Source organism: Bufo bufo, chromosome 3 (genome assembly GCF_905171765.1).
Source record: "Bufo bufo chromosome 3, aBufBuf1.1, whole genome shotgun sequence".
NCBI classification, from domain to species: Eukaryota; Metazoa; Chordata; class Amphibia; order Anura; family Bufonidae; genus Bufo; species Bufo bufo.
In genome coordinates this window covers 699,001,619-699,022,198 of record NC_053391.1, presented here as the reverse complement: position 1 = coordinate 699,022,198, position 20,580 = coordinate 699,001,619, and the positions used below count along the sequence as shown (strand labels likewise).

Genomic DNA, 20,580 nt, shown 5'->3' with positions numbered 1-20,580 from the left:
CGTACTACAGCCATTCTCTCTACATCCACCCTTACTACAGCCACCCATACTACAGCCATTCTCTCTACATCCACCCTTACTACAGCCACCCGTACTACAGCCATTCTCTCTATATCCACCCTTACTACAGCCACCCGTACTACAGCCATTCTCTCTACATCCACCCTTACTACAGCTACTGACTCTACAGCCATTCTCTCTACATCCACCCTTACTACAGCCACCCGTACTACAGCTATTCTCTCTACATCCACCCTTACTACAGCCACCCATACTACAGCCATTCTCTCTACATCCACCCTTACTACAGCCACTCGTACTACAGCCATTCTCTCTACATCCACCCTTACTACAGCCATTCTCTCTACAGCCACCCTTACTACAGCCATTCTCTCTACAGCCACCCTTACTACAGCCATTCTCTCTACATCCACCCTTACTACAGCTACTGACTCTACAGCCATTCTCTCTACATCCACCCTTACTACAGCTACTGACTCTACAGCCATTCTCTCTACATCCACCCTTACTACAGCTACTGACTCTACAGCCATTCTCTCTACATCCACCCTTACTACAGCCACCCGTACTACAGCCATTCTCTCTACATCCACCCTTACTACAGCCACCCATACTACAGCCATTCTCTCTACATCCACCCTTACTACAGCCACCCATACTACAGCCATTCTCTCTACATCCACCCTTACTACAGCCACCCATACTACAGCTATTCTCTCTACATCCACCCTTACTACAGCCACCCATACTACAGCTATTCTCTCTACATCCACCCTTACTACAGCCACAAGTACTACAGCCATTCTCTCTACATCCACCCGTACTACAGCCATTCTCTCTACATCCACCCTTACTACAGCCACCCGTACTACAGCCATTCTCTCTACATCCACCCTTACTACAGCCACCCATACTACAGCCATTCTCTCTACATCCACCCTTACTACAGCCACCCGTACTACAGCCATTCTCTCTTCATCCACCTGTACTACAGCCATTCTCTCTATATCCACCCTTACTACAGCCACCCATACTACAGCCATTCTGTCTACATCCACCCTTACTACAGCCATTCTCTCTACATCCACCCTTACTACAGCCACCCATACTACAGCCATTCTGTCTACATCCACCCTTACTACAGCCATTCTCTCTACATCCACCCTTACTACAGCCACCCATACTACAGCCATTCTCTCTACATCCACCCTTTCTACAGCCACCCATACTACAGCCATTCTGTCTACATCCACCCTTACTACAGCCATTCTCTCTACATCCAACCGTACTACAGCCATTCTCTCTACAACTTTTCTTCCTACAGCCGTTCTCCCTGTAGCCAATCACAGCCTTTCTCTCTTCAGCCAGTCTCCCTGTAGTTTCAGGATTCGATTCTCTCTCTTTTGCCATGACACTGTTCATTCAAGGCATAGACATCCATTGCTGTTTTCTGTCTAATCAGTGAAGAAATGGTGACCAGTGATGGCCAGTTCGCCGTGTTTGCCCACGAACACATGCAGGCTGCCATCTTAAATCACAAGTCCGGTGATGCACAGGTAAGTCCTTACCTGTGCCTGCGCCGTTAGCCGGTCTGAAACAAATGCGGTCACCGGGAGCAGGCAGTTTGGAGAACAGCCACCGGGGGCCTTCATCGGGCTGTTCTCGGAACTGCCTGCTCCCGGTGACCGCATTTGTTTCAGACCGGCTCGTGCACAGGTAATAAGGGCTTACCTGTGCATCGCCGGACTTGTGGTTTAAGATGGCAGCCCGCATGTGTTCGCGGGCGAACACGGCGAACAAGTCATCACTGATGGTGACGTGTCTAAAAACAATCTGTAGTACGACATTTTCCTCATTCAGAACCGATTGTTTACCTAACTCAATCAAACTGGTTGAATCATATAGTTAATTTCCTCATTCTAATTTCTGCTGGCTGTCAGTGACTGGAAACATTCTAGTTAAATCTATATAAGCCCTGATCTGCTACTTCTCACAGCTGAGAGTTTATGACACTTGTACCCAGTATACAGACAATCAGACATGAAGATCCTGGATCCAGACTGATACATTGTAGCAGTCCACTGCATACAGACTGATACAATGTAGCATTCCACGGCATACAGACTGATACATTGTATCATTCCACTGGATACATACTGGTACATTGTAGCATTCCACTGCATACAGACTGATACATTGTATCATTCCACTGGATACATACTGATACATTGTAGCATTCCACTGGATACAGACTGATACATCGTAGCATTCCACTGGATACATACTGATACATTGTAGCATTCCACTGCATACAGACTGATACAATATAGCATTCCACTGGATACAGACTGGTGCATTGTATCATTCCACTGGTTACAGACTGATACATTGTAGCATTCCACTGCATACAGACTGATACATTGTAGCATTCCACTGCATACAGACTGATACATTGTAGCATTCCACTGGATCCAGACTGATACATTGTAGCATACCACTGAATACAGACTGATACATTGTAGCATTCCACTGAATACAGACTGATACATTGTAGCATACCACTGAATACAGACTGATACATTGTAGCATTCCACTGCATACAGACTGGTACATTGTAGCATTCCACTGGATACAGACTGATACATTGTAGCATTCCACTGCATACATACTGATACATTAAAGCATTCCACTGGATTCAGACTGATACATTGTAGCATTCCACTGGATACAGACTGATATATTGTAGCATTCCACTGGATACAGACTGATACATTGTAGTATTCCACTGGATACAGACTGATACATTGTAGCATTTCAGATTCCACTGGATACAGACTGATACATTGTAGCATTCCACTGGATACAGACTGGTACATTGTAGCATTCCACTGGATACAGACTGGTACATTGTAGCATTCCACTGAGTACAGACTGATACATTGTAGCATTCCACTGGATACAGTGATAGGACAGCCATAGACTGTGTGAGCAGGACAGACTTTCAGCCTCTGTTCTTGAACATGAACATTCACTGACATCCAGCAGAGATCATGAAAATCATGAAGACTAAAGGTTTGCCATCACTTTATGATTGGCTGAGGTCTAATTTCTGGGCCCCTCATCATTCCTGAGGATGAAGGGGCTGCAGCACCACTCTAAACTCTTCACCATAGATTTCACCCCCTTCAGTGCAATCTGACCCGTGGATTCACCATGAATTTCCAGCCAAGAAATCTGCCACATGTGAATCTATGCTTAGGCAACTGCAGATGGATAACGGCCGCATACAACAGAAAGCTGTACTAATAAGTGGTGCGGCCCTTTAAGAGATGTTGCAGATATCTTGCAGACGTCTTGTTTCACTCTTCTAATCGGCCAGATCGTTCGCTTTTTCTTCCCTTAATTCATTTCTTTATAATTGGATTTCCTGTGTCTTACATTGATGGTAATCAGCGGGATTATGGGAGTGTAACGTCTCCATCACTGATCTGTTCTAATCCTTGAACCAAGTTTCTCAAATTTATGAAAAACAGTCTAAATATCTGCTTGCTGTCAGTGAACCGGAACATTCTTGTTTATTGCTCATGCACGCGGCCGTAAGTCTTTTTTAACTGTAGAAATGTCCTATTCTTGTCCACAAAACAGGGCAACAGAACGGAGGTGTGGATGCGGAGAGCACACGGTGTGGTGTCCACATCTTTTGGTGCCCCATTGAAATGAATGGGTACACACAGGGGTGTAGCTATAGGGGGTGCAGAGGTAGCAGTCGCTACCGGGCCCAGGAGCCTGAAGGGGCCCAAAGACCCTTGTGCCACATAAGACACACAAAGCACTGAGGGAAGGGGGGCCCAAGCTGAACTCTTGGACCGGGGCCCATAAGCCTTTAGTTACGTCCCTGGGTACACATACGATCTGCAAAAAATGCGGATCGGATGGGGACCAAACATACTGTCGTTGGCATGTGCCCTTACAATCAGAGGATGAAAATGCATCTGAAAAACTCCTCGTAGGGGAGGGTTTGTGACAACGAGTCAGCGCGGACAATGCTTTATACAATAAGCAGACAAGCCTGCACGCTGGTTTTCCTTGTCTCTATGACTAGGTAAAAATAGGTATTATACAGGGTGGGCCATTTATATGGATACACCTTAATAAAATGGGAATGGTTGGTGATATTAACTTCCTGTTTGTGGCACATTAGTATATGTGAGGGGGGAAACTTTTCAAGATGGGTGGTGACCATGGCGGCCATTTTGAAGTCGGACATTTTGAATCCAACTTTAGTTTTTTCAATAGGAAGAGGGTCATGTGACACATCAAACTTATTGGGAATTTCACAAGAAAAACAATGGTGTGCTTGGTTTTAACGTAACTTTATTCTTTCATGAGTTATTTACAAGTTTCTGACCACTTATAAAATGTGTTCAATGTGCTGCCCATTGTGTTGGATTGTCAATGCAACCCTTTTCTCCCACTCTTCACACACTGATAGCAACACCACAGGAGAAATGCTAGCACAGGCTTCCAGTATCCGTAGTTTCAGGTCCTGCACATCTCGTATCTTCACAGCATAGACAATTGCCTTCAGATGACCCCAAAGATAAAAGTCTAAGTTGGTCAGATCGGGAGACCTTTGGGGCCATTCAACTGGCCCACGATGACCAATCCACTTTCCAGGAAACTGTTCATCTAGGAATGCTCGGACCTGACACCCATAATGTGGTGGTGCACCATCTTGCTGGAAAAACTCATGGAACGTGCCAGCTTCAGTGCATAAAGAGGAAAACACATCATCATGTAGCAATTTCGCATATCCAGTGACCCCCTTAGACTTTTATCTTTGGGGTCATCTGAAGGCAATTGTCTATGCTGTGAAGATACGAGATGTGCCGCACCTGAAACTACGGATACTGGAAGCCTGTGCTAGCATTTCTCCCGCGGTGTTGCTATCAGTGTGTGAAGAGTGGGAGAAGAGGGTTGCACTGACAATCCAACACAATGGGCAGCACATTGAACACATTTTATAAGTGGTCAGAAACTTGTAAATAACTCATGAAAGAATAAAGTTACGTTAAAACCAAGCACACCATTGTTTTTCTTGTGAAATTCCCAATAAGTTTCATGTGTCACATGACCCTCTTCCTATTGAAAAAACAAAAGTTGGATTCAAAATGGCCAACTTCAAAATGGCCACCATGGTCACCACCCATCTTGAAAAGTTTCCCCCCTCACATATACTAATGTGCCACAAACAGGAAGTTTATATCACCAACCATTCCCATTTTATTAAGGTGTATCCATATAAATGGCCCACCCTGTACATCTGGATGAAATTGATGAACGTTCTCATTCACTGACAGCAAACAGAGATCCAGACATAGCCCCACTGGTATTTACTATAGCTTAAAAAATATCAGTCAGTAGCAAATCTAAAATGTTTAGAACCATATACTGCAGAGCTGGAATTTATAAGTATCGGTGATGTGATAATGACCAATATATGTCAGTGGTGACCCCAGGTTATTCTCACTCTGTCCCAACAGGATTATACTGATAGTGGTGACCACAGGTTATCTTCATTCTCACCCCACAGTGTTATCATCACTCTGTCCTCAGAAGGTTATAATGTCAGTGGTTACACCAAGTTATTCTCATTCTCACCCTACAGTGTTATAAGGTCATTGGTGGCGCCAAAATATTCTCACCTCTGTCCCCAAAGTGCTATGATGTCAATAGGTTATATTAACAGTGGTGACCCCAGGTTATTCTCACTTCGTCCCACAATGAAATAATGTGAATGGTGACCCAAGGCTATTCTCACTCTCTTCACACAGAGGCATAACATCAGTGGTGACCCCAGGTTATTCTCACTCTGTCCCTATATTATTATAATGTAAGTGGTAACCCCAAGTTATTTTTACCCTGTCTGTGCAGTGTTATAATGTCCGTGGTGACCCAAGGTTATTCTTGCTCCGGCCCCCACGGTGTTATAATATCCGTGGTGACCCCAGGTTATTCTCGCTCCGCCCCCCACGGTGTTATAATGTTCGTGGTGACCCCAGGTTATTCTCACTCTGTCCCCATAGTGTTATAATGTCAATGATTACTCCAGCTTATTCTTACTCTGTTCTCACGGCATTGTAAGTTCATTGCTGACCCCAGGTTATTCTCATTATGTCCTTATAGTGTTATAATGTCAGTAGTGACCCCAGGTTATTCTCACTTTGTCCCCACAGTATTATAATGTCAATGATAACGCCGGGTTATTCTTACTCTGTCCTCACAGTATTGTAATGTAATTACTGACCCCAAGTTATTCTCATTATGTCCCTACAGTGTTATAATGTCAGTAGTTACCCCAGGTTATTCTCACTCTATTCCCACAGTTTTATAAGATTAGTGGTGACCCCAGGTCATTCTCACTCTCTCTTTATAGTGTTATATTAGCTCTTTCTAACCCTCCCCAGTGACTATCGTTTACTTTTGTTCTCTTTATGTTTCTAGGAGTTTTGGGGGCTCAGGGGAAGTTTGCCTACAAACTGATGAATGATTTATTTGCCAATTACTCCAATGCTTTGCGCCCAGTGGAAGATATGGACAAAGCTATGAATGTGACGCTGCAAGTCACCCTGTCACAGATTATTGATATGGTACAGTGAAGCCCGAGCCCCCACATATCCATTACATAGTCTAGTTCATGTACTGCATACTGTACAATACAATATGAAAACCAGCTAGTCTTGTGCCTTACAGGATAAAACTGTCAGCATGATCAACCCTGTCAAACCAGTCCAGTAGGGTTGATCATGCTGAGTAAAATGATATTTATCTTTTTTTTCTAAGGTGAATAGTTGCTAAAATATTTGACTTTTTATATTTATATAAATAACATATTTTGAGCACCAGGGAGCTGGCCTTAGTGTTTGGAGCACTGCAAGCACATTGCTCCTGTGCTCTGACTGCTCGCTTCTCCCCCTTGAATGACAGGGCTAGACATCTCATCTAGCCCTGTATTCTAACACCTGCGCCGAATATGCTCAGTGACAAGGCGCCTGCGCAGTGGATCTGAAGATTGTTGCACAGGCACAGAGTAACTGACCCGGTGCTTGCACAGTGGATCTTCCGCAGCTTCCCAAGCTCAGGAAGAAGCACAGAGCTCAGGAAGGAGTACAGAGAGCACAATGGCATTACACCTGAAGCACTCCATGCTCTACAGTCAGCCCCCTGTGCTTTAAATAGGTGATTTGCATAAACATCAAAAAAATGTATATCTCGGCAACTATTCAGCATAGCAAAAATAGGAAGTACATCATTTTACCCAGCATGATCAACCCTACCAGGCATTATGTATGCTTTTAAAACCTAAACCTAATAATCTCCATTTGATTTGTAAATCATTTGTTTTACCGAGTAATGTCATGTCTCATACTCCAGTCACATCCAGAGATGCAGCCACCAGGCAATCACCTCCGAGGCTATAGATACCGTTCACAACAGTCTAATGCAGAAAAAACACTACAATGCAATGCTCCAGTACACAAAGTATACATACCAAGTGGGCATCTCACCAAAATGACAAATGACCTCCTGACAGCAAAAAGCAACAGTGACTACTCTCTGCTCATTCTCCTTGACCTCTCTGCAGCTTTTGACACTGTAGACCACCATCTCCTAATCACAGTGCTCCAATCCATCGGCCTAAAGGACGCTGCCCTCTCCTTTCTTTCTTCCTATCTCTCTGGCCGCCCTAGTGTATCATTCGCTGGCTCCACTTTTCCACCTCTCCCTCTCACTGTCGGAGTTCCTCAGGGTTCAGTCCTAGGCCCTCTCCTCTCTCTACACAGCCCCAATTGGACAGACCATCAGCAGATTTGGTTTCCAGTACCATCTCTATGCTGATGACACACAACTATACATGTCATCCCCCGACATCACCCCTGCTGTACTACAGAACACCAGTGACTGTCTCTCTGCCGTCTCTAATATCATGTCCCTTTCAAAAACGGAACTTCTTGTGTTCTCTCCATCTACTAACCTACCTAAACCTGATATCTCCCTCTCAGTGTGTGGCACTACCATCAGGCCTAGGCAGCATGCCCACTGCCTGGGGGTGACATTTGACACTGATCTATCCTTCACCTCCTACATCCAGTCTCTCTCCCGCTCATGTCACCTGCACCTCAAAAACATCTCCAGAATCCTCCCCTTTCTCACTATGGAAACAACAAAAACTCTCATTGTTGCCTTGATCTACTCCGGTCTTGATTACCGTAACTCACTATTAATAGGTCTCCCCCTCTCCAATCTATTCCTAATGCAGCAGCCAGGGTCACCTATCCAACCTCTACTCCGTTGCCTCCGCCCTCATTGCACTGATTGCCCATTAGTGATGAGCGGCAGGGGTCATATTCAAATTCGTGATATTTTGCTAATATTTTGTCGAATATTTGTGAAATATTCACGAATTCGAATATTCATTTTTTTCTACATTCTTTTTTTTACTCGAAAATCGGCAAGGTAATGATCGCGTAATATGCAAATATTACGCAATCAATGCAGGCGTGGGTCAAAAACGAATATAGCACTATACTAAATATATAGTGCTATGTATTTGTTTTTTAGCATATTCGTAATTTTTTTCCATCTGAAGTCATTATTCCTCCCTGCTTAAGTTGCTTGTGGGCCAATGATTTATTGGAATCATGTGTTCAGATGGAAAACATGCTGAATATTCGAAAAACTAATATATAGCACTATATTCGAAATATTTGCGAATTCTCGAAGTGCCGATATTTGCGATTAAAATTCCTAATTCAAATATTCACACTCAACACTATTGCCCATACAGTATAGAATCCAATTTAAACTGCTTGTCCTCACCCGAAAGCTCTCCACAGTGCTGCACTCCTGCATCTCCTCCTCATCTCTGTCTACCATCCTACCTGTACTCTCCACAGTGCTGCACCTCCTACATCTCCTCCTCATCTCTGTCTACCATCCTACCTGTACTCTCCACAGTGCTGCACTCCCTACATCTCCTCCTCATCTCTGTCTACCATCCTTCCAGTACTCTCCACAGTGCTGCACCCCCTACATCTCCTCCTCATCTCTGTCTACCATCCTACCTGTACTCTCCACAGTGCTGCACCCCCTACATCTCCTCCTCATCTCTGTCTACCATCCTACCTGTACTCTCCACAGTGCTGCACCGCCCTACATCTCCTCCTCATCTCTGTCTACCATCCTACCAATGCTCTCCACAGTGCTGCACCTCCTACATCTCCTCCTCATCTCTGTCTACCATCCTACCTGTACTCTCCACAGTGCTGCACCCCCTACATCTCCTCCTCATCTCTGTCTACCATCCTACCCGTGCTCTCCACAGTGCTGCACTTCCTACATCTCCTCCCTCATCTCTGTCTACCATCCTACCTGTGCTCTCCACAGTGCTCCACCCCCTACATCTCCTCCTCATCTCTGTCTACCATCCTATCTGTACTCTAGACAGTGCTGCACCTCCTACATCTCCTTCTTATCTCTGTCTACCATCCTACCCATGCTATTCACAGTGCTGCACCTCCTACATCTCCTCATCTCTGTCTACCATCCTACCCGTGCTCTCCACAGTGCTGCACCTCCTACATCTCCTCCTTATCTCTGTCTACCATCCTACCCGTGCTCTCCACAGTGCTGCACCCCCTACATCTCCTCCTCATCTCTGTCTACCACCCTACCCGTGCTCTCCACAGTGCTGCACCTCCTACATCTCCTCCTCATCTCTGTCTACCATCCTACCTATTCTCACAACATTGCTGCACCTCCTACATCTCCTCCTCATCTCTGTCTACCATCCTACCTGTACTCTCCACAGTGCTCCACCCCCTACATCTCCTCCTCATCTCTGTCTACCATCCTATCTGTACTCTAGACAGTGCTGCACCTCCTACATCTCCTTCTTATCTCTGTCTACCATCCTACCCATGCTATTCACAGTGCTGCACCTCCTACATCTCCTCATCTCTGTCTACTATCCTACCTGTGCTCTCCACAGTGTTGCACCTCCTACATCTCCTCCTCATCTGTCTACCATCCTACCCGTGCTCTCCACAGTGCTGCACCCCTACATCTCCTCCTCATCTCTGTCCTCCATCCTACCTGTACTCTCCACAGTACTGCACCTCCTACATCTCCTCCTCATCTCTGTCTACCATCCTACCTGTGCTCTCCACAGTGCTGCACTCCTGCATCTCCTCCTCATCTCTGTCTACCATCCTACCCGTGCTCTCCACAGTGCTGCATCTCCTACATCTCCTCCTCATCTCTGTCTACCATCCTTCCAGTACTCTCCACAGTGCTGCACCTCCTACATCTCCTCCTCATCTCTGTCTACCATCCTACCCGTGCTCTCCACAGTGCTTCACCTCCTACATCTCCTCCTCATCTCTGTCTACCATCCTACCTGTGCTCTCTACAGTGCTGCACCCCCTACATCTCCTCCTCATCTCTGTCTACCATCCTACCTGTACTCTCCACAGTGCTGCACCCCTACATCTCCTCCTCATCTCTGTCTACCATCCTACCTGTACTCTCCACAGTGCTGCACCTTCTACATCTCCTCCTCATCTCTGTCTACCATCCTACCTGTGCTCTCCACAGTGCTGCACCTCCTACATCTCCTCCTCATCTCTGTCTACCATCCTACCTGTACTCTCCACAGTGCTGCACCTCCTACATCTCCTCCTCATCTCTGTCTACCATCCTACCTGTACTCTCCACAGTACTGCACTCCCTACATCTCCTATTCATCTCTGTCTACCATCCTACCTGTACTCTCCACAGTGCTGCACCCCCTACATCTCCTCCTCATCTCTGTCTACCATCCTACCTGTACTATCCACAGTGCTGCACCCCCTACATCTCCTCCTCATCTCTGTCTACCATCCTACCCGTGCTCTCCACAGTGCTTCACCTCCTACATCTCCTCCTCATCTCTGTCTACCATCCTACCTGTGCTCTCTACAGTGCTGCACCTCCTACATCTCCTCCTCATCTCTGTCTACCATCCTACCCGTGATCTCCACAGTGCTGCACCCCCTACATCTCCTCCTCATCTCTGTCTACCATCCTACCTGTACTCTCCACAGTGCTGCACCTCCTACATCTCCTCCTCATCTCTGTCTACCATCCTACCTGTGCTCTCTACAGTGCTGCACCCCCTACATCTCCTCCTCATCTCTGTCTACCATCCTACCTGTGCTCTCCACAGTGCTACACCCCCCTACATCTCTTCCCTCATCTCCGTCTATCACCCCACCTATGCCCTCCGTTCAGCCAATGATTCACGACTGACTTCCACCATTATCCGAACCTCACACTCCCGGCTGCAAGACTTCTTCCGCCCTACCCCAAGAAATCAGGCTAAATCACAACATCCACAGTTTTAAGTGCTCCCTAAAAAAACATGTTTTTAGGGTGGCCTATCACCTCCCCTGATCTAACGCCTCTCCATACAGCCCATTTATAATTTCCTGAACCTCGTCCTCCACCAAACTCTCCACTGCACCCATGTACCCAGAAGCACTTCATATATTGGCTGCTGACTGGCTAATGCAGCTTTATATCTGATCTCCCAAGATGGCCAGACCATTGTACAAAACCAGAACTTTTACCTTTTGTGTCACCCCTATCTCCTCATAGATTGTAAGCTCTTGCGGGCAGGGTCCTCACTCCTTTTGTTATTATTGACTTGTCTATGGCTATGTTGTTTATGACTGTTTGTACATGAATCCCCCGCACTGTAAAGCGCTGCGCAATATGTTGGCGCTATATAAATAAAGATTATTATTATTATCTGCCCCAGGGTCAAGTGAATAGGGATGATAATAGCTCCCCCCAACCTAATCTAGAGTGTGAACTAACTCAAGACTCCATCAAAAAATTGGTCATACTTTCATTATTGCCGTGGGACCCTGCAGTTCAGATTTGGTAGTGCATTTTGGGATCTCATCTAAGCTTTAAGTGATGCTTGTGTCAGTTTAGTTCTAATGATTTCTATGCTGAACCAAGACGATTGTTTTGAATGCAGCTCTTGGTGTGACTGGAGTAGCAGAGACTATGCGACGCATCATGTGACCAGTTATTTTTTACATGAGATTTTTTGGGCTATTTCTCTGATTCGTTTATTTCGTAGGATGAACGGAATCAGATCCTGATGGCTTACCTGTGGATCCGCCAGGTTTGGTTTGACGCCTACCTGCGCTGGAACAAGGAGGATTATGATGGACTCGATACCATCCGTATACCGAGCAGTTATGTATGGAGACCTGATATAGTCCTATATAACAGGTAGGTCAGATGAGGCTCATCAGCTGATGTCCTGGAACTTTCCAGCCTGGGTTTGGCCGTTCTCAGTCCCCAGTAAATATCAGCCCTAGTGTTGTCTCTTCTGTCAAATATCTGTATGTGGGAAAACTGGGTGACAAACAGTATGACCACCATTACAGCTCTGGCCGGTCCAGAGGGGCAGACCTGCCTAGTTATGGTGTAAGGTGTGATAGTGGGGGCTGGGTCTCTACATATACAGGAACATGGTTGTAAACCAATCCAGGTCATCCATTCAGAAGTCTTGGAAAATTGAGGGGGATTGAGTGCTGAGACACTTTAAGAAACAGTCTCAGACTGAAGGCACAGAAGCTTGGTGGTTGCACTTCTCTACAGCTGGCACTATTATTTAACCTTTCTCTCAGGTCAGGGTTTACTTCACATGATCCTTAGTCCTATATTCATCTTACACACATCTGTGGACAGTGTTGACTTTGTGTAGACCTCTGGACAATTTTATCTTTATTCAGGCCTCTAGACAGTGTTTACCTCATTCTGTTACCTGACAGCCAAGAAACTGTTTATTCTCGCTATAAGATACAGTACCATGACATGGCGGCACTGCCAAGCAACTAAGGACCCAAAGGTGCGCACAGTCATCACATCACACAACATACGGTATAGTATACACATATCCAGTCTACGTGTGGCCCATAAGACCAAGGTAATCACCAGGCATCAGCTCGTGAGGTGGCCTCATTCTCTGTATCTTTTAGGGCAGATCACTTGACGACCCCCATAAACTTGGCGTAGTCGGCAGGAGGGCAGAACCAAAATGTTACATTGTATTTACATTCAGTTTACAAAAGAAAACATTGTTAAAACAACTAAACGGTCTCTTAAAGTGAAACACACAGTCTCTGTACCTGAAGAGGGGGATTTATATTTAAACCCTCTACAAGCTGGTTGACAACTCGCGAGACAGCCGGCATGGCAGCCGTACTGGATGTTACTCATCTTTCCCAGTAACAGATATAGCTGAACAAATTTTGTACAACTTGCGACTCAGCTTTAGTTTATAAACATTTAGTGCGTTGGTCTACGTGTTTGCCTGTCTGTCTGCAGACCCCTCTTTTATTAGGGTAGCGCACCTGCGGATGATGGCTACAGAGACCTTCTGTGACCTAGGAGGTCTCTACACACCCGGCTCGATGCGTTTCATGACACGGGGCTGCAGGGATTTCAGGGCTCGGAGAGAAGGTGTAACACAATCGCAGGTGCAGCTGTTGTCTGAGGCGGCTCATGTTCTTCAGCAGAGGTTACTCTCAGAGCCCTGCGACCGAATTACAACATTACATCTAATAACAGAACTCACTGTGCATCCCTGGGGGAGGGGTCCCTGCTATGTTACACGGTCTCACCTGATCCCTACTGCTGGGTCCTGTCATCACCGCTAATATCTCCATATAAGACCTTGTAGTGATCCTGCCTTACATCATGTCATATGCAGAGCTGCATACACAGTCCTGCTTGCTGGCACTTCACGCCTGTCATGACTGTGCTGAAGGAAACACGGCGGAAAAACTCCATGCAGATGTTGTCCTTGGTTAGATTTGAACCCAGGACTTTAGCGTTGCAAAGGTCCTGGGTTCGAATCTGACCAAGGATCTTTGACCCACCCCGCTCATACAGCTTCCACGAGGCAGCACATCCGATTTTAACATGAGGGCCATGTGCTGCCAACAGTCAATGATGTCATCATCAACAACCAAGTGAATTATGGTTTGTCGTTCGATCTTTAGGTCTTGTCTACACTCGGTAATGAAAATTTGTACATTGTTCCTGATGGTTATTGCACCATGTAAAAGGCACTTATATCTAGGCTGTGAATGATCATGAGCTTCCCTTCTCTTCCAGCGCTGATGACCAGTTCACAGGCTCGATGGAGACCAATGTGGTGATCAGATATGACGGGCAGATCATGTGGGACTCTCCGGCCATCACCAAGAGCTCCTGTAAAGTGGACGTTTCCTACTTCCCCTTTGATGGTCAGCAATGCCGTTTGACCTTTGGCTCCTGGACATATAATGGTAATCAGATTGACATCTTGAACAAGCTGGACACTGGGGATCTGACGGACTTTGTGGAGAACGTTGAGTGGGAGATGCTGGGAATGCCGGCGAAGAAGAACGTGATCACCTACGGCTGCTGCTCGGAGCCGTACCCCGATGTCACCTACACCCTAATCCTGAAGAGGAGGGCGTCATTCTACATCTTCAATCTTCTTCTTCCTTGTGTCATGATCTCCTTCCTGGCTCCACTAGGGTTCTACCTCCCGGCAGACTCTGGAGAGAAGGTGTCCCTGGGGGTGACCGTCCTGTTGGCCCTCACTGTGTTCCAGCTGCTTGTGGCTGAGAGTATGCCGCCATCCGAAAATGTGCCACTCATCGGTGAGTACACAACTGCTGAAGGCCGGAATAGGTTATCTGCCCAGTGTGACACATACTCCACCACGAGAAAAGGAGTCTGTGTAGGGAAACCAGTCCGAGGGGGAACAGAACAACATAGGACATGACTGACATACAAACTGCACCCCAAAAAGACTATTTACTGAAACAGCAATTACACCATCCCACTTATAGTTTTGTGGGCTCAGTAAGGTAGCGTTATTTGGTACACTGTGGTACTATGTGGTACTATGGTACTCTCATGTCTTCTGTGTGTATTGTTTATGTGGCGCCGTACAGCACTATGTTCTCTGTATGGTACACCATGTACTGTATGTGACCATAAGATTATTGTACTGGGGCTTAACTACTAATAGGTGGGCCCAACTGCAAAGTTTGAATGCCTCCCTCTAAACCATGAACATCAGCTCCATGTGAAAAAAAAAATCTAAAAATCCACTAATTGTGCCCATAAACCCCAGGTTTATGAATCATTTAACAAACAGTTAAGCCCTGATATGTTATATTACCCCAAACAATCCCCTGAAATACGATACCCCTGAATGTTTAGATACCAGACCAAATCCCTAAATTCTTTCAGGCCCCAGACCAAACTCTGAAATTATCAGATCCCACTCTAGTCCCCTAAATTCATTCAGACCATAGACCGGATGCCAAAATGTTCACCAAGCAAGATCCCTAAATTCATTCGGACCCTGAAACCAGTCTGTTTAATTCATTAAGACGCCTGACTAGATCTTTACATTCATTCAGACCCCACACTAGATTCCTAAATCATGAGAACCCAGACCAGATGTGCTTAAATTCATTCAGAGCCCACCTACCTTTAGAACTCACCTGTCCGGGCTCCAGCTTTAGCACTTCTGCGGCGGTAGAGAAGCTCTGCTAAGCCACATTCCCTGGTGACGCAACAGCATTCTTATCAACCGGACGCGATGCTCTGTTTCTCCCTGCAGCGGGCGTGTGCCGGAGGAGATCAGCGGTGGGCTGATTGCTCAGCTGCTCTATTCCTATGTGCTAGTGTTTCTGACTAATGGAGCGCCGAGTCATTACCTATCAGAAGCTGATCCTGGCCATACACCTTTCTGGGGTTTCTGTGCTTTTTGGAATGCTTGTTCCTCTGACCCCCGGCTTGTCTTCTGACCACTCTCTGTCTTTCGTTTGGTACTGCATAGCCTCTCTGGTTCTTACCCATTTACCTACAGCCCTGTTTTTGTGTTGTTTAGTCTCTTGGTGTTTGTCTGTCCCTGCACACAAGTAGCGCAGGGCTGTCGACCAGTTGTGGTCTTGGGTAGGGCTTGTTCTGTAAGTAGGTGGGAAAAGCCGTCCGGGTTTTAGGTCAGGGCTCACTGTCCGTGTCTGTCCTTAACTACAGGCATTGCACCAAATTTAACAGACCCATGACCAAACCCCCACATTTACTCAGGCCCCAGACCAGATCCCAGAATTATCAGACTGCAGACCAAACCCTAAAATTTTAGACCTCAGACCAAACTTCTCAATTACTCAACTGCAGAACAGAACCCTTAATTAACAGACCCCAAAGCAGACCTCTCAAGTAACAGACCTCGGAGTAGACAATAAAAGCTTTAGACCCGAGACCAGTCTAGGGTCTTTTTGATCCTTTTAACTTCTGAGTGTCACCTCTTTGAAACTCCAGATATTAGCCACCATCATGATGCATTTGCCACAGCACACACAGTCCGGACACTGGCTAGATCTAGGACCTTGTGTGTAGACAGGGTTCCATGGAGAACGTTCTAAAACGGACTGGTGTCAGGACCTTGTTTACACAGTTAGACATCACATCCTGATGCTGGCTACAATCAGAACACTGCGCCAGGCGTCCTTTAGACATGAGCCACTACAGCTGTATGCTGGAAGCTTTGCCACTGTATTATACTGACTGTATCCAGTTTTCTAATCAGCTTCTGCTCTACCACTGTGCTGCTGACCTAATTTCCTTGCCTGAGCAGTTAGGTTCCTAGCTTGCTTCCTAAGGTACCCAACCTATGTCTGCCAGTCCTGACCTGTTTAACGTGTTTGCATGAACTCTGCCTGCCCCAACCTCAATCTGTTACTGACTACGAGGTTTGCCTCATTCTTCGATGCTCTGCATCGGTGTCTTTGACCCCATGGGTCAGCTGTCAACCAAACTGGGACTTCTTCAAGAGATAGTGGCCTGGTGGTTCCCTGCAGAAAAGTCCACACACCTGTACAGCAGTTAAAGGGTGAATTTAAGAGGATTGCCAGGATAACGCTTTAAGGCATAACCCAAAGTCAAACTGGCTGGTTGACACAGTGGTTCCCCACTGCCATAACAGTGTTAAAAGCCATGATTGATATCAAAAAGGAAAATCAGAATCATCTAGCACATGACGATCTCTTTTTCACAAAGCTAGAACCAGCCCTGTACCTCACATGGATCCAGAGATCTCCCCATTCTTTGCTCCAAATGCTCTGATACATCCGCACAAGGCTGGCTACTCTGGGGAATGTCCTTTTTGCTGCAGCTCTCTGCCTATCACAGCTGAGGGGACGTGTCCTTTATGCAGCAGCTCTCTCCCTATCACAGCTGAGGGGACGTGTCCTTTCTACTGCAGCTCTCTCCCTACCACAGTTAAGGGGGCATGGCCTCACAAAATTACAGTCTAATATACAACTGAAACACTAGGAGACAAGGCCATGCTCGCAAGAGCTTACAATCTATGCGGAAGTAGGTGTGACACAAAAGGTTGATTCTTATGTGAAGTGGTTCAGCCATCTTTGTTCTTAAATTAGTGGTGCAGGCCGAGCTGTGTGAGCTAGTACTTTGGTTGTGGGGATTACTTTCAGAAGGTTTTGTTCAGTTCTGAAGAATAAGAGTTGAGAGAGGGGGGTAATAGGGGAAGAGTCAGTAAAGGGAGCATGATAAGCCTGTCTGAAAAGAGAAACATAGAAACCTAGAATGTGTCGGCAGATAAGAACTATTTGGCCCATCTAGTCTGCCCAATATACTGAGTACTATGGATAGCCCCTGGCCCTATCTTATATGAAGGATGGCCTTATGCCTATCCCATGCATGCTAGGTATTTTTAAGAAACGCTTGAAGGTAATGAAGTTTTGGAATCACCCTGAAAGTCTTGAAGACAGAAGTGAGAGGTATAAATTATGGAGGATGTTATTATTAAATCATTGGCAGAAAGAAGAGCGCAATTAGAATGGTAGACAGAGATGAGGAGGAGATGTAGGGGATGCAGCACTGTGGAGAGCACAGGTAGGATGGTAGACAGAGATGAGGAGGAGATGTAGGGGGTGCAGCACTGTGGAGAGCACGGGTAGGATGGTAGACAGAGATGAGGAGGAGATGTAGGGGGTGCAGCACTGTGGAGAGCACGGGTAGGGTGGTAGACAGAGATGAGGAGGAGATGTAGGGGGTGCAGCACTGTGAAGAGTACAGGTAGGATGGTAGACAGATGAGGAGGAGATGTAGGAGGTGCAGCACTGTGGAGAGCACAGGTAGGATGGTAGACAGAGATGAGGAGGAGATGTAGGAGGTGCAGCACTGTGGAGAGTACAGGTAGGGTTGTAGACAGAGATAAGGAGGAGATGTAGGGGGTACAGCACTGTGGAGAGCACAGGTAGGATGGTAGACAGAGATGAGGAGGAGATGTAGGAGATGCAGCACTGTGGAGAGCACAGGTAGGATGGTAGACAGAGATAAGGAAGGAGATGTAGGGGGGTGCAGCACTGTGGAGAGTACAGGTAGGATGGTAGACAGAGATGAGTAGGAGATGTAGGGGGTGCAGCACTGTGGAGAGTACAGGTAGGATGGTAGACAGAGATGAGGAGGAGATGTAGGAGGTGCAGCACTGTGGAGAGTACAGGTAGGATGGTAGACAGAGATGAGGAGGAGATGTAGGGGGTGCAGCACTGTGGAGAGTACAGGTAGGATGGTAGACAGAGATGAGGAGGAGATGTAGGGGGTGCAGCACTGTGGAGAGTACATGTAGGATGGTAGACAGAGATGAGGAGGAGATGTAGGAGGTGCAGCACTGTGGAGAGTACAGGTAGGATGGTAGACAGAGATGAGGAGGAGATGTAGGAGGTGCAGCACTGTGGAGAGCACGGGTAGGATGGTAGACAGAGATGAGGAGGAGATGTAGGAGATGCAGCACTGTGGAGAGCACAGGTAGGATGGTAGACAGAGATAAGGAAGGAGATGTAGGGGGGTGCAGCACTGTGGAGAGTACAGGTAGGATGGTAGACAGAGATGAGTAGGAGATGTAGGGGGTGCAGCACTGTGGAGAGTACAGGTAGGATGGTAGACAGAGATGAGGAGGAGATGTAGGAGGTGCAGCACTGTGGAGAGTACAGGTAGGATGGTAGACAGAGATGAGGAGGAGATGTAGGGGGTGCAGCACTGTGGAGAGTACAGGTAGGATGGTAGACAGAGATGAGGAGGAGATGTAGGGGGTGCAGCACTGTGGAGAGTACATGTAGGATGGTAGACAGAGATGAGGAGGAGATGTAGGAGGTGCAGCACTGTGGAGAGTACAGGTAGGATGGTAGACAGAGATGAGGAGGAGATATAGGGGTGCAGCACTGTGGAGAGTACAGGTAGGATGGTAGACAGAGATGAGGAGGAGATGTAGGAGGTGCAGCACTGTGGAGAGCACGGGTAGGATGGTAGACAGAGATGAGGAGGAGATGTAGGGGGTGCAGCACTGTGGAGAGCACAGGTAGGATGGTAGACAGAGATGAGGAGGAGATGTAGGGGTGCAGCACTGTGGAGAGTACAGGTAGGATGGTAGACAGAGATGAGGAGGAGATGTAGGGGGTGCAGCACTGTGGAGAGTACATGTAGGATGGTAGACAGAGATGAGGAGGAGATGTAGGAGGTGCAGCACTGTGGAGAGCACGGGTAGGATGGTAGACAGAGATGAGGAGGAGATGTAGGGGGTGCAGCACTGTGGAGAGCACAGGTAGGATGGTAGACAGAGATGAGGAGGAGATGTAGGAGGTGCAGCACTGTGGAGAGTACAGGTAGGATGGTAGATAGAGATGAGGAGGAGATGTAGGGGGTGCAGCACTGTGGAGAGTACAGGTAGGATGGTAGACAGAGATAAGGAGGAGATGTAGGAGGTGCAGCACTGTGGAGAACACGGGTAGGATGGTAGACAGAGATGAGGAGAAGATGTAGGAGGTGCAGCACTGTGGAGAGTACAGGTAGGATGGTAGACAGAGATGAGGAGGAGATGTAGGGGGTGCAGCACTGTGGAGAGTACATGTAGGATGGTAGACAGAGATGAGGAGGAGATGTAGGAGGTGCCGCACTGTGGAGAGCACAGGTAGGATGGTAGACAGAGATGAGGAGGAGATGTAGGGGGATGCAGCACTGTGGAGAGCACAGGTAGGATGGAGGACAGAGATGAGGAGGAGATGTAGGGGGTGCAGCACTGTGAAGAGTACAGGTAGGATTGTAGACAGAGATGAGGAGGAGATGTAGGGGGTGCACCACTGTGGAGAGCACAGGTAGGATGGTAAACAGAGATAAGGAGGAGATATAGAAGGTGCAGCACTGTGGAGAGTACAGGTAGGATGGTAGACAGAGATGAGGAGGAGATGTAGGGGGTGCAGCACTGTGGAGAGTACAGGTAGGATGGTAGACAGAGATGAGGAGGAGATGTAGGAGGTGCAGCACTGTGGAGAGCACAGGTAGGAGGGTGGACAGGGATGAGGAGGAGATGTAGGGGTGCAGCACTGTGAAGGGCACAGGTAGGATGGTAGA

At 47.0% G+C, this 20,580-nt stretch overlaps 1 protein-coding gene across 2 annotated transcripts in view; it reads left to right on the top strand.

Moving 5' to 3' along the window:
* CHRNA10 (cholinergic receptor nicotinic alpha 10 subunit) overlaps positions 1-20,580 on the top strand; it is a 45,604-nt gene that overhangs the window by 8,621 nt on the left and 16,403 nt on the right. The window contains exons 1-4 of one of the 2 annotated variants that reach the window (XM_040422676.1): positions 4,085-4,123; positions 6,526-6,671; positions 12,212-12,366; positions 14,260-14,792. In XM_040422676.1, the coding sequence (XP_040278610.1) occupies positions 6,564-6,671; positions 12,212-12,366; positions 14,260-14,792 (796 nt within the window). In that variant the 5' untranslated portion in view covers positions 4,085-4,123; positions 6,526-6,563. Of the gene's footprint in view, positions 1-4,084; positions 4,124-6,525; positions 6,672-12,211; positions 12,367-14,259; positions 14,793-20,580 lie in introns of those variants that run through there. The other variant, XM_040422675.1, reaches the window with a different exon arrangement.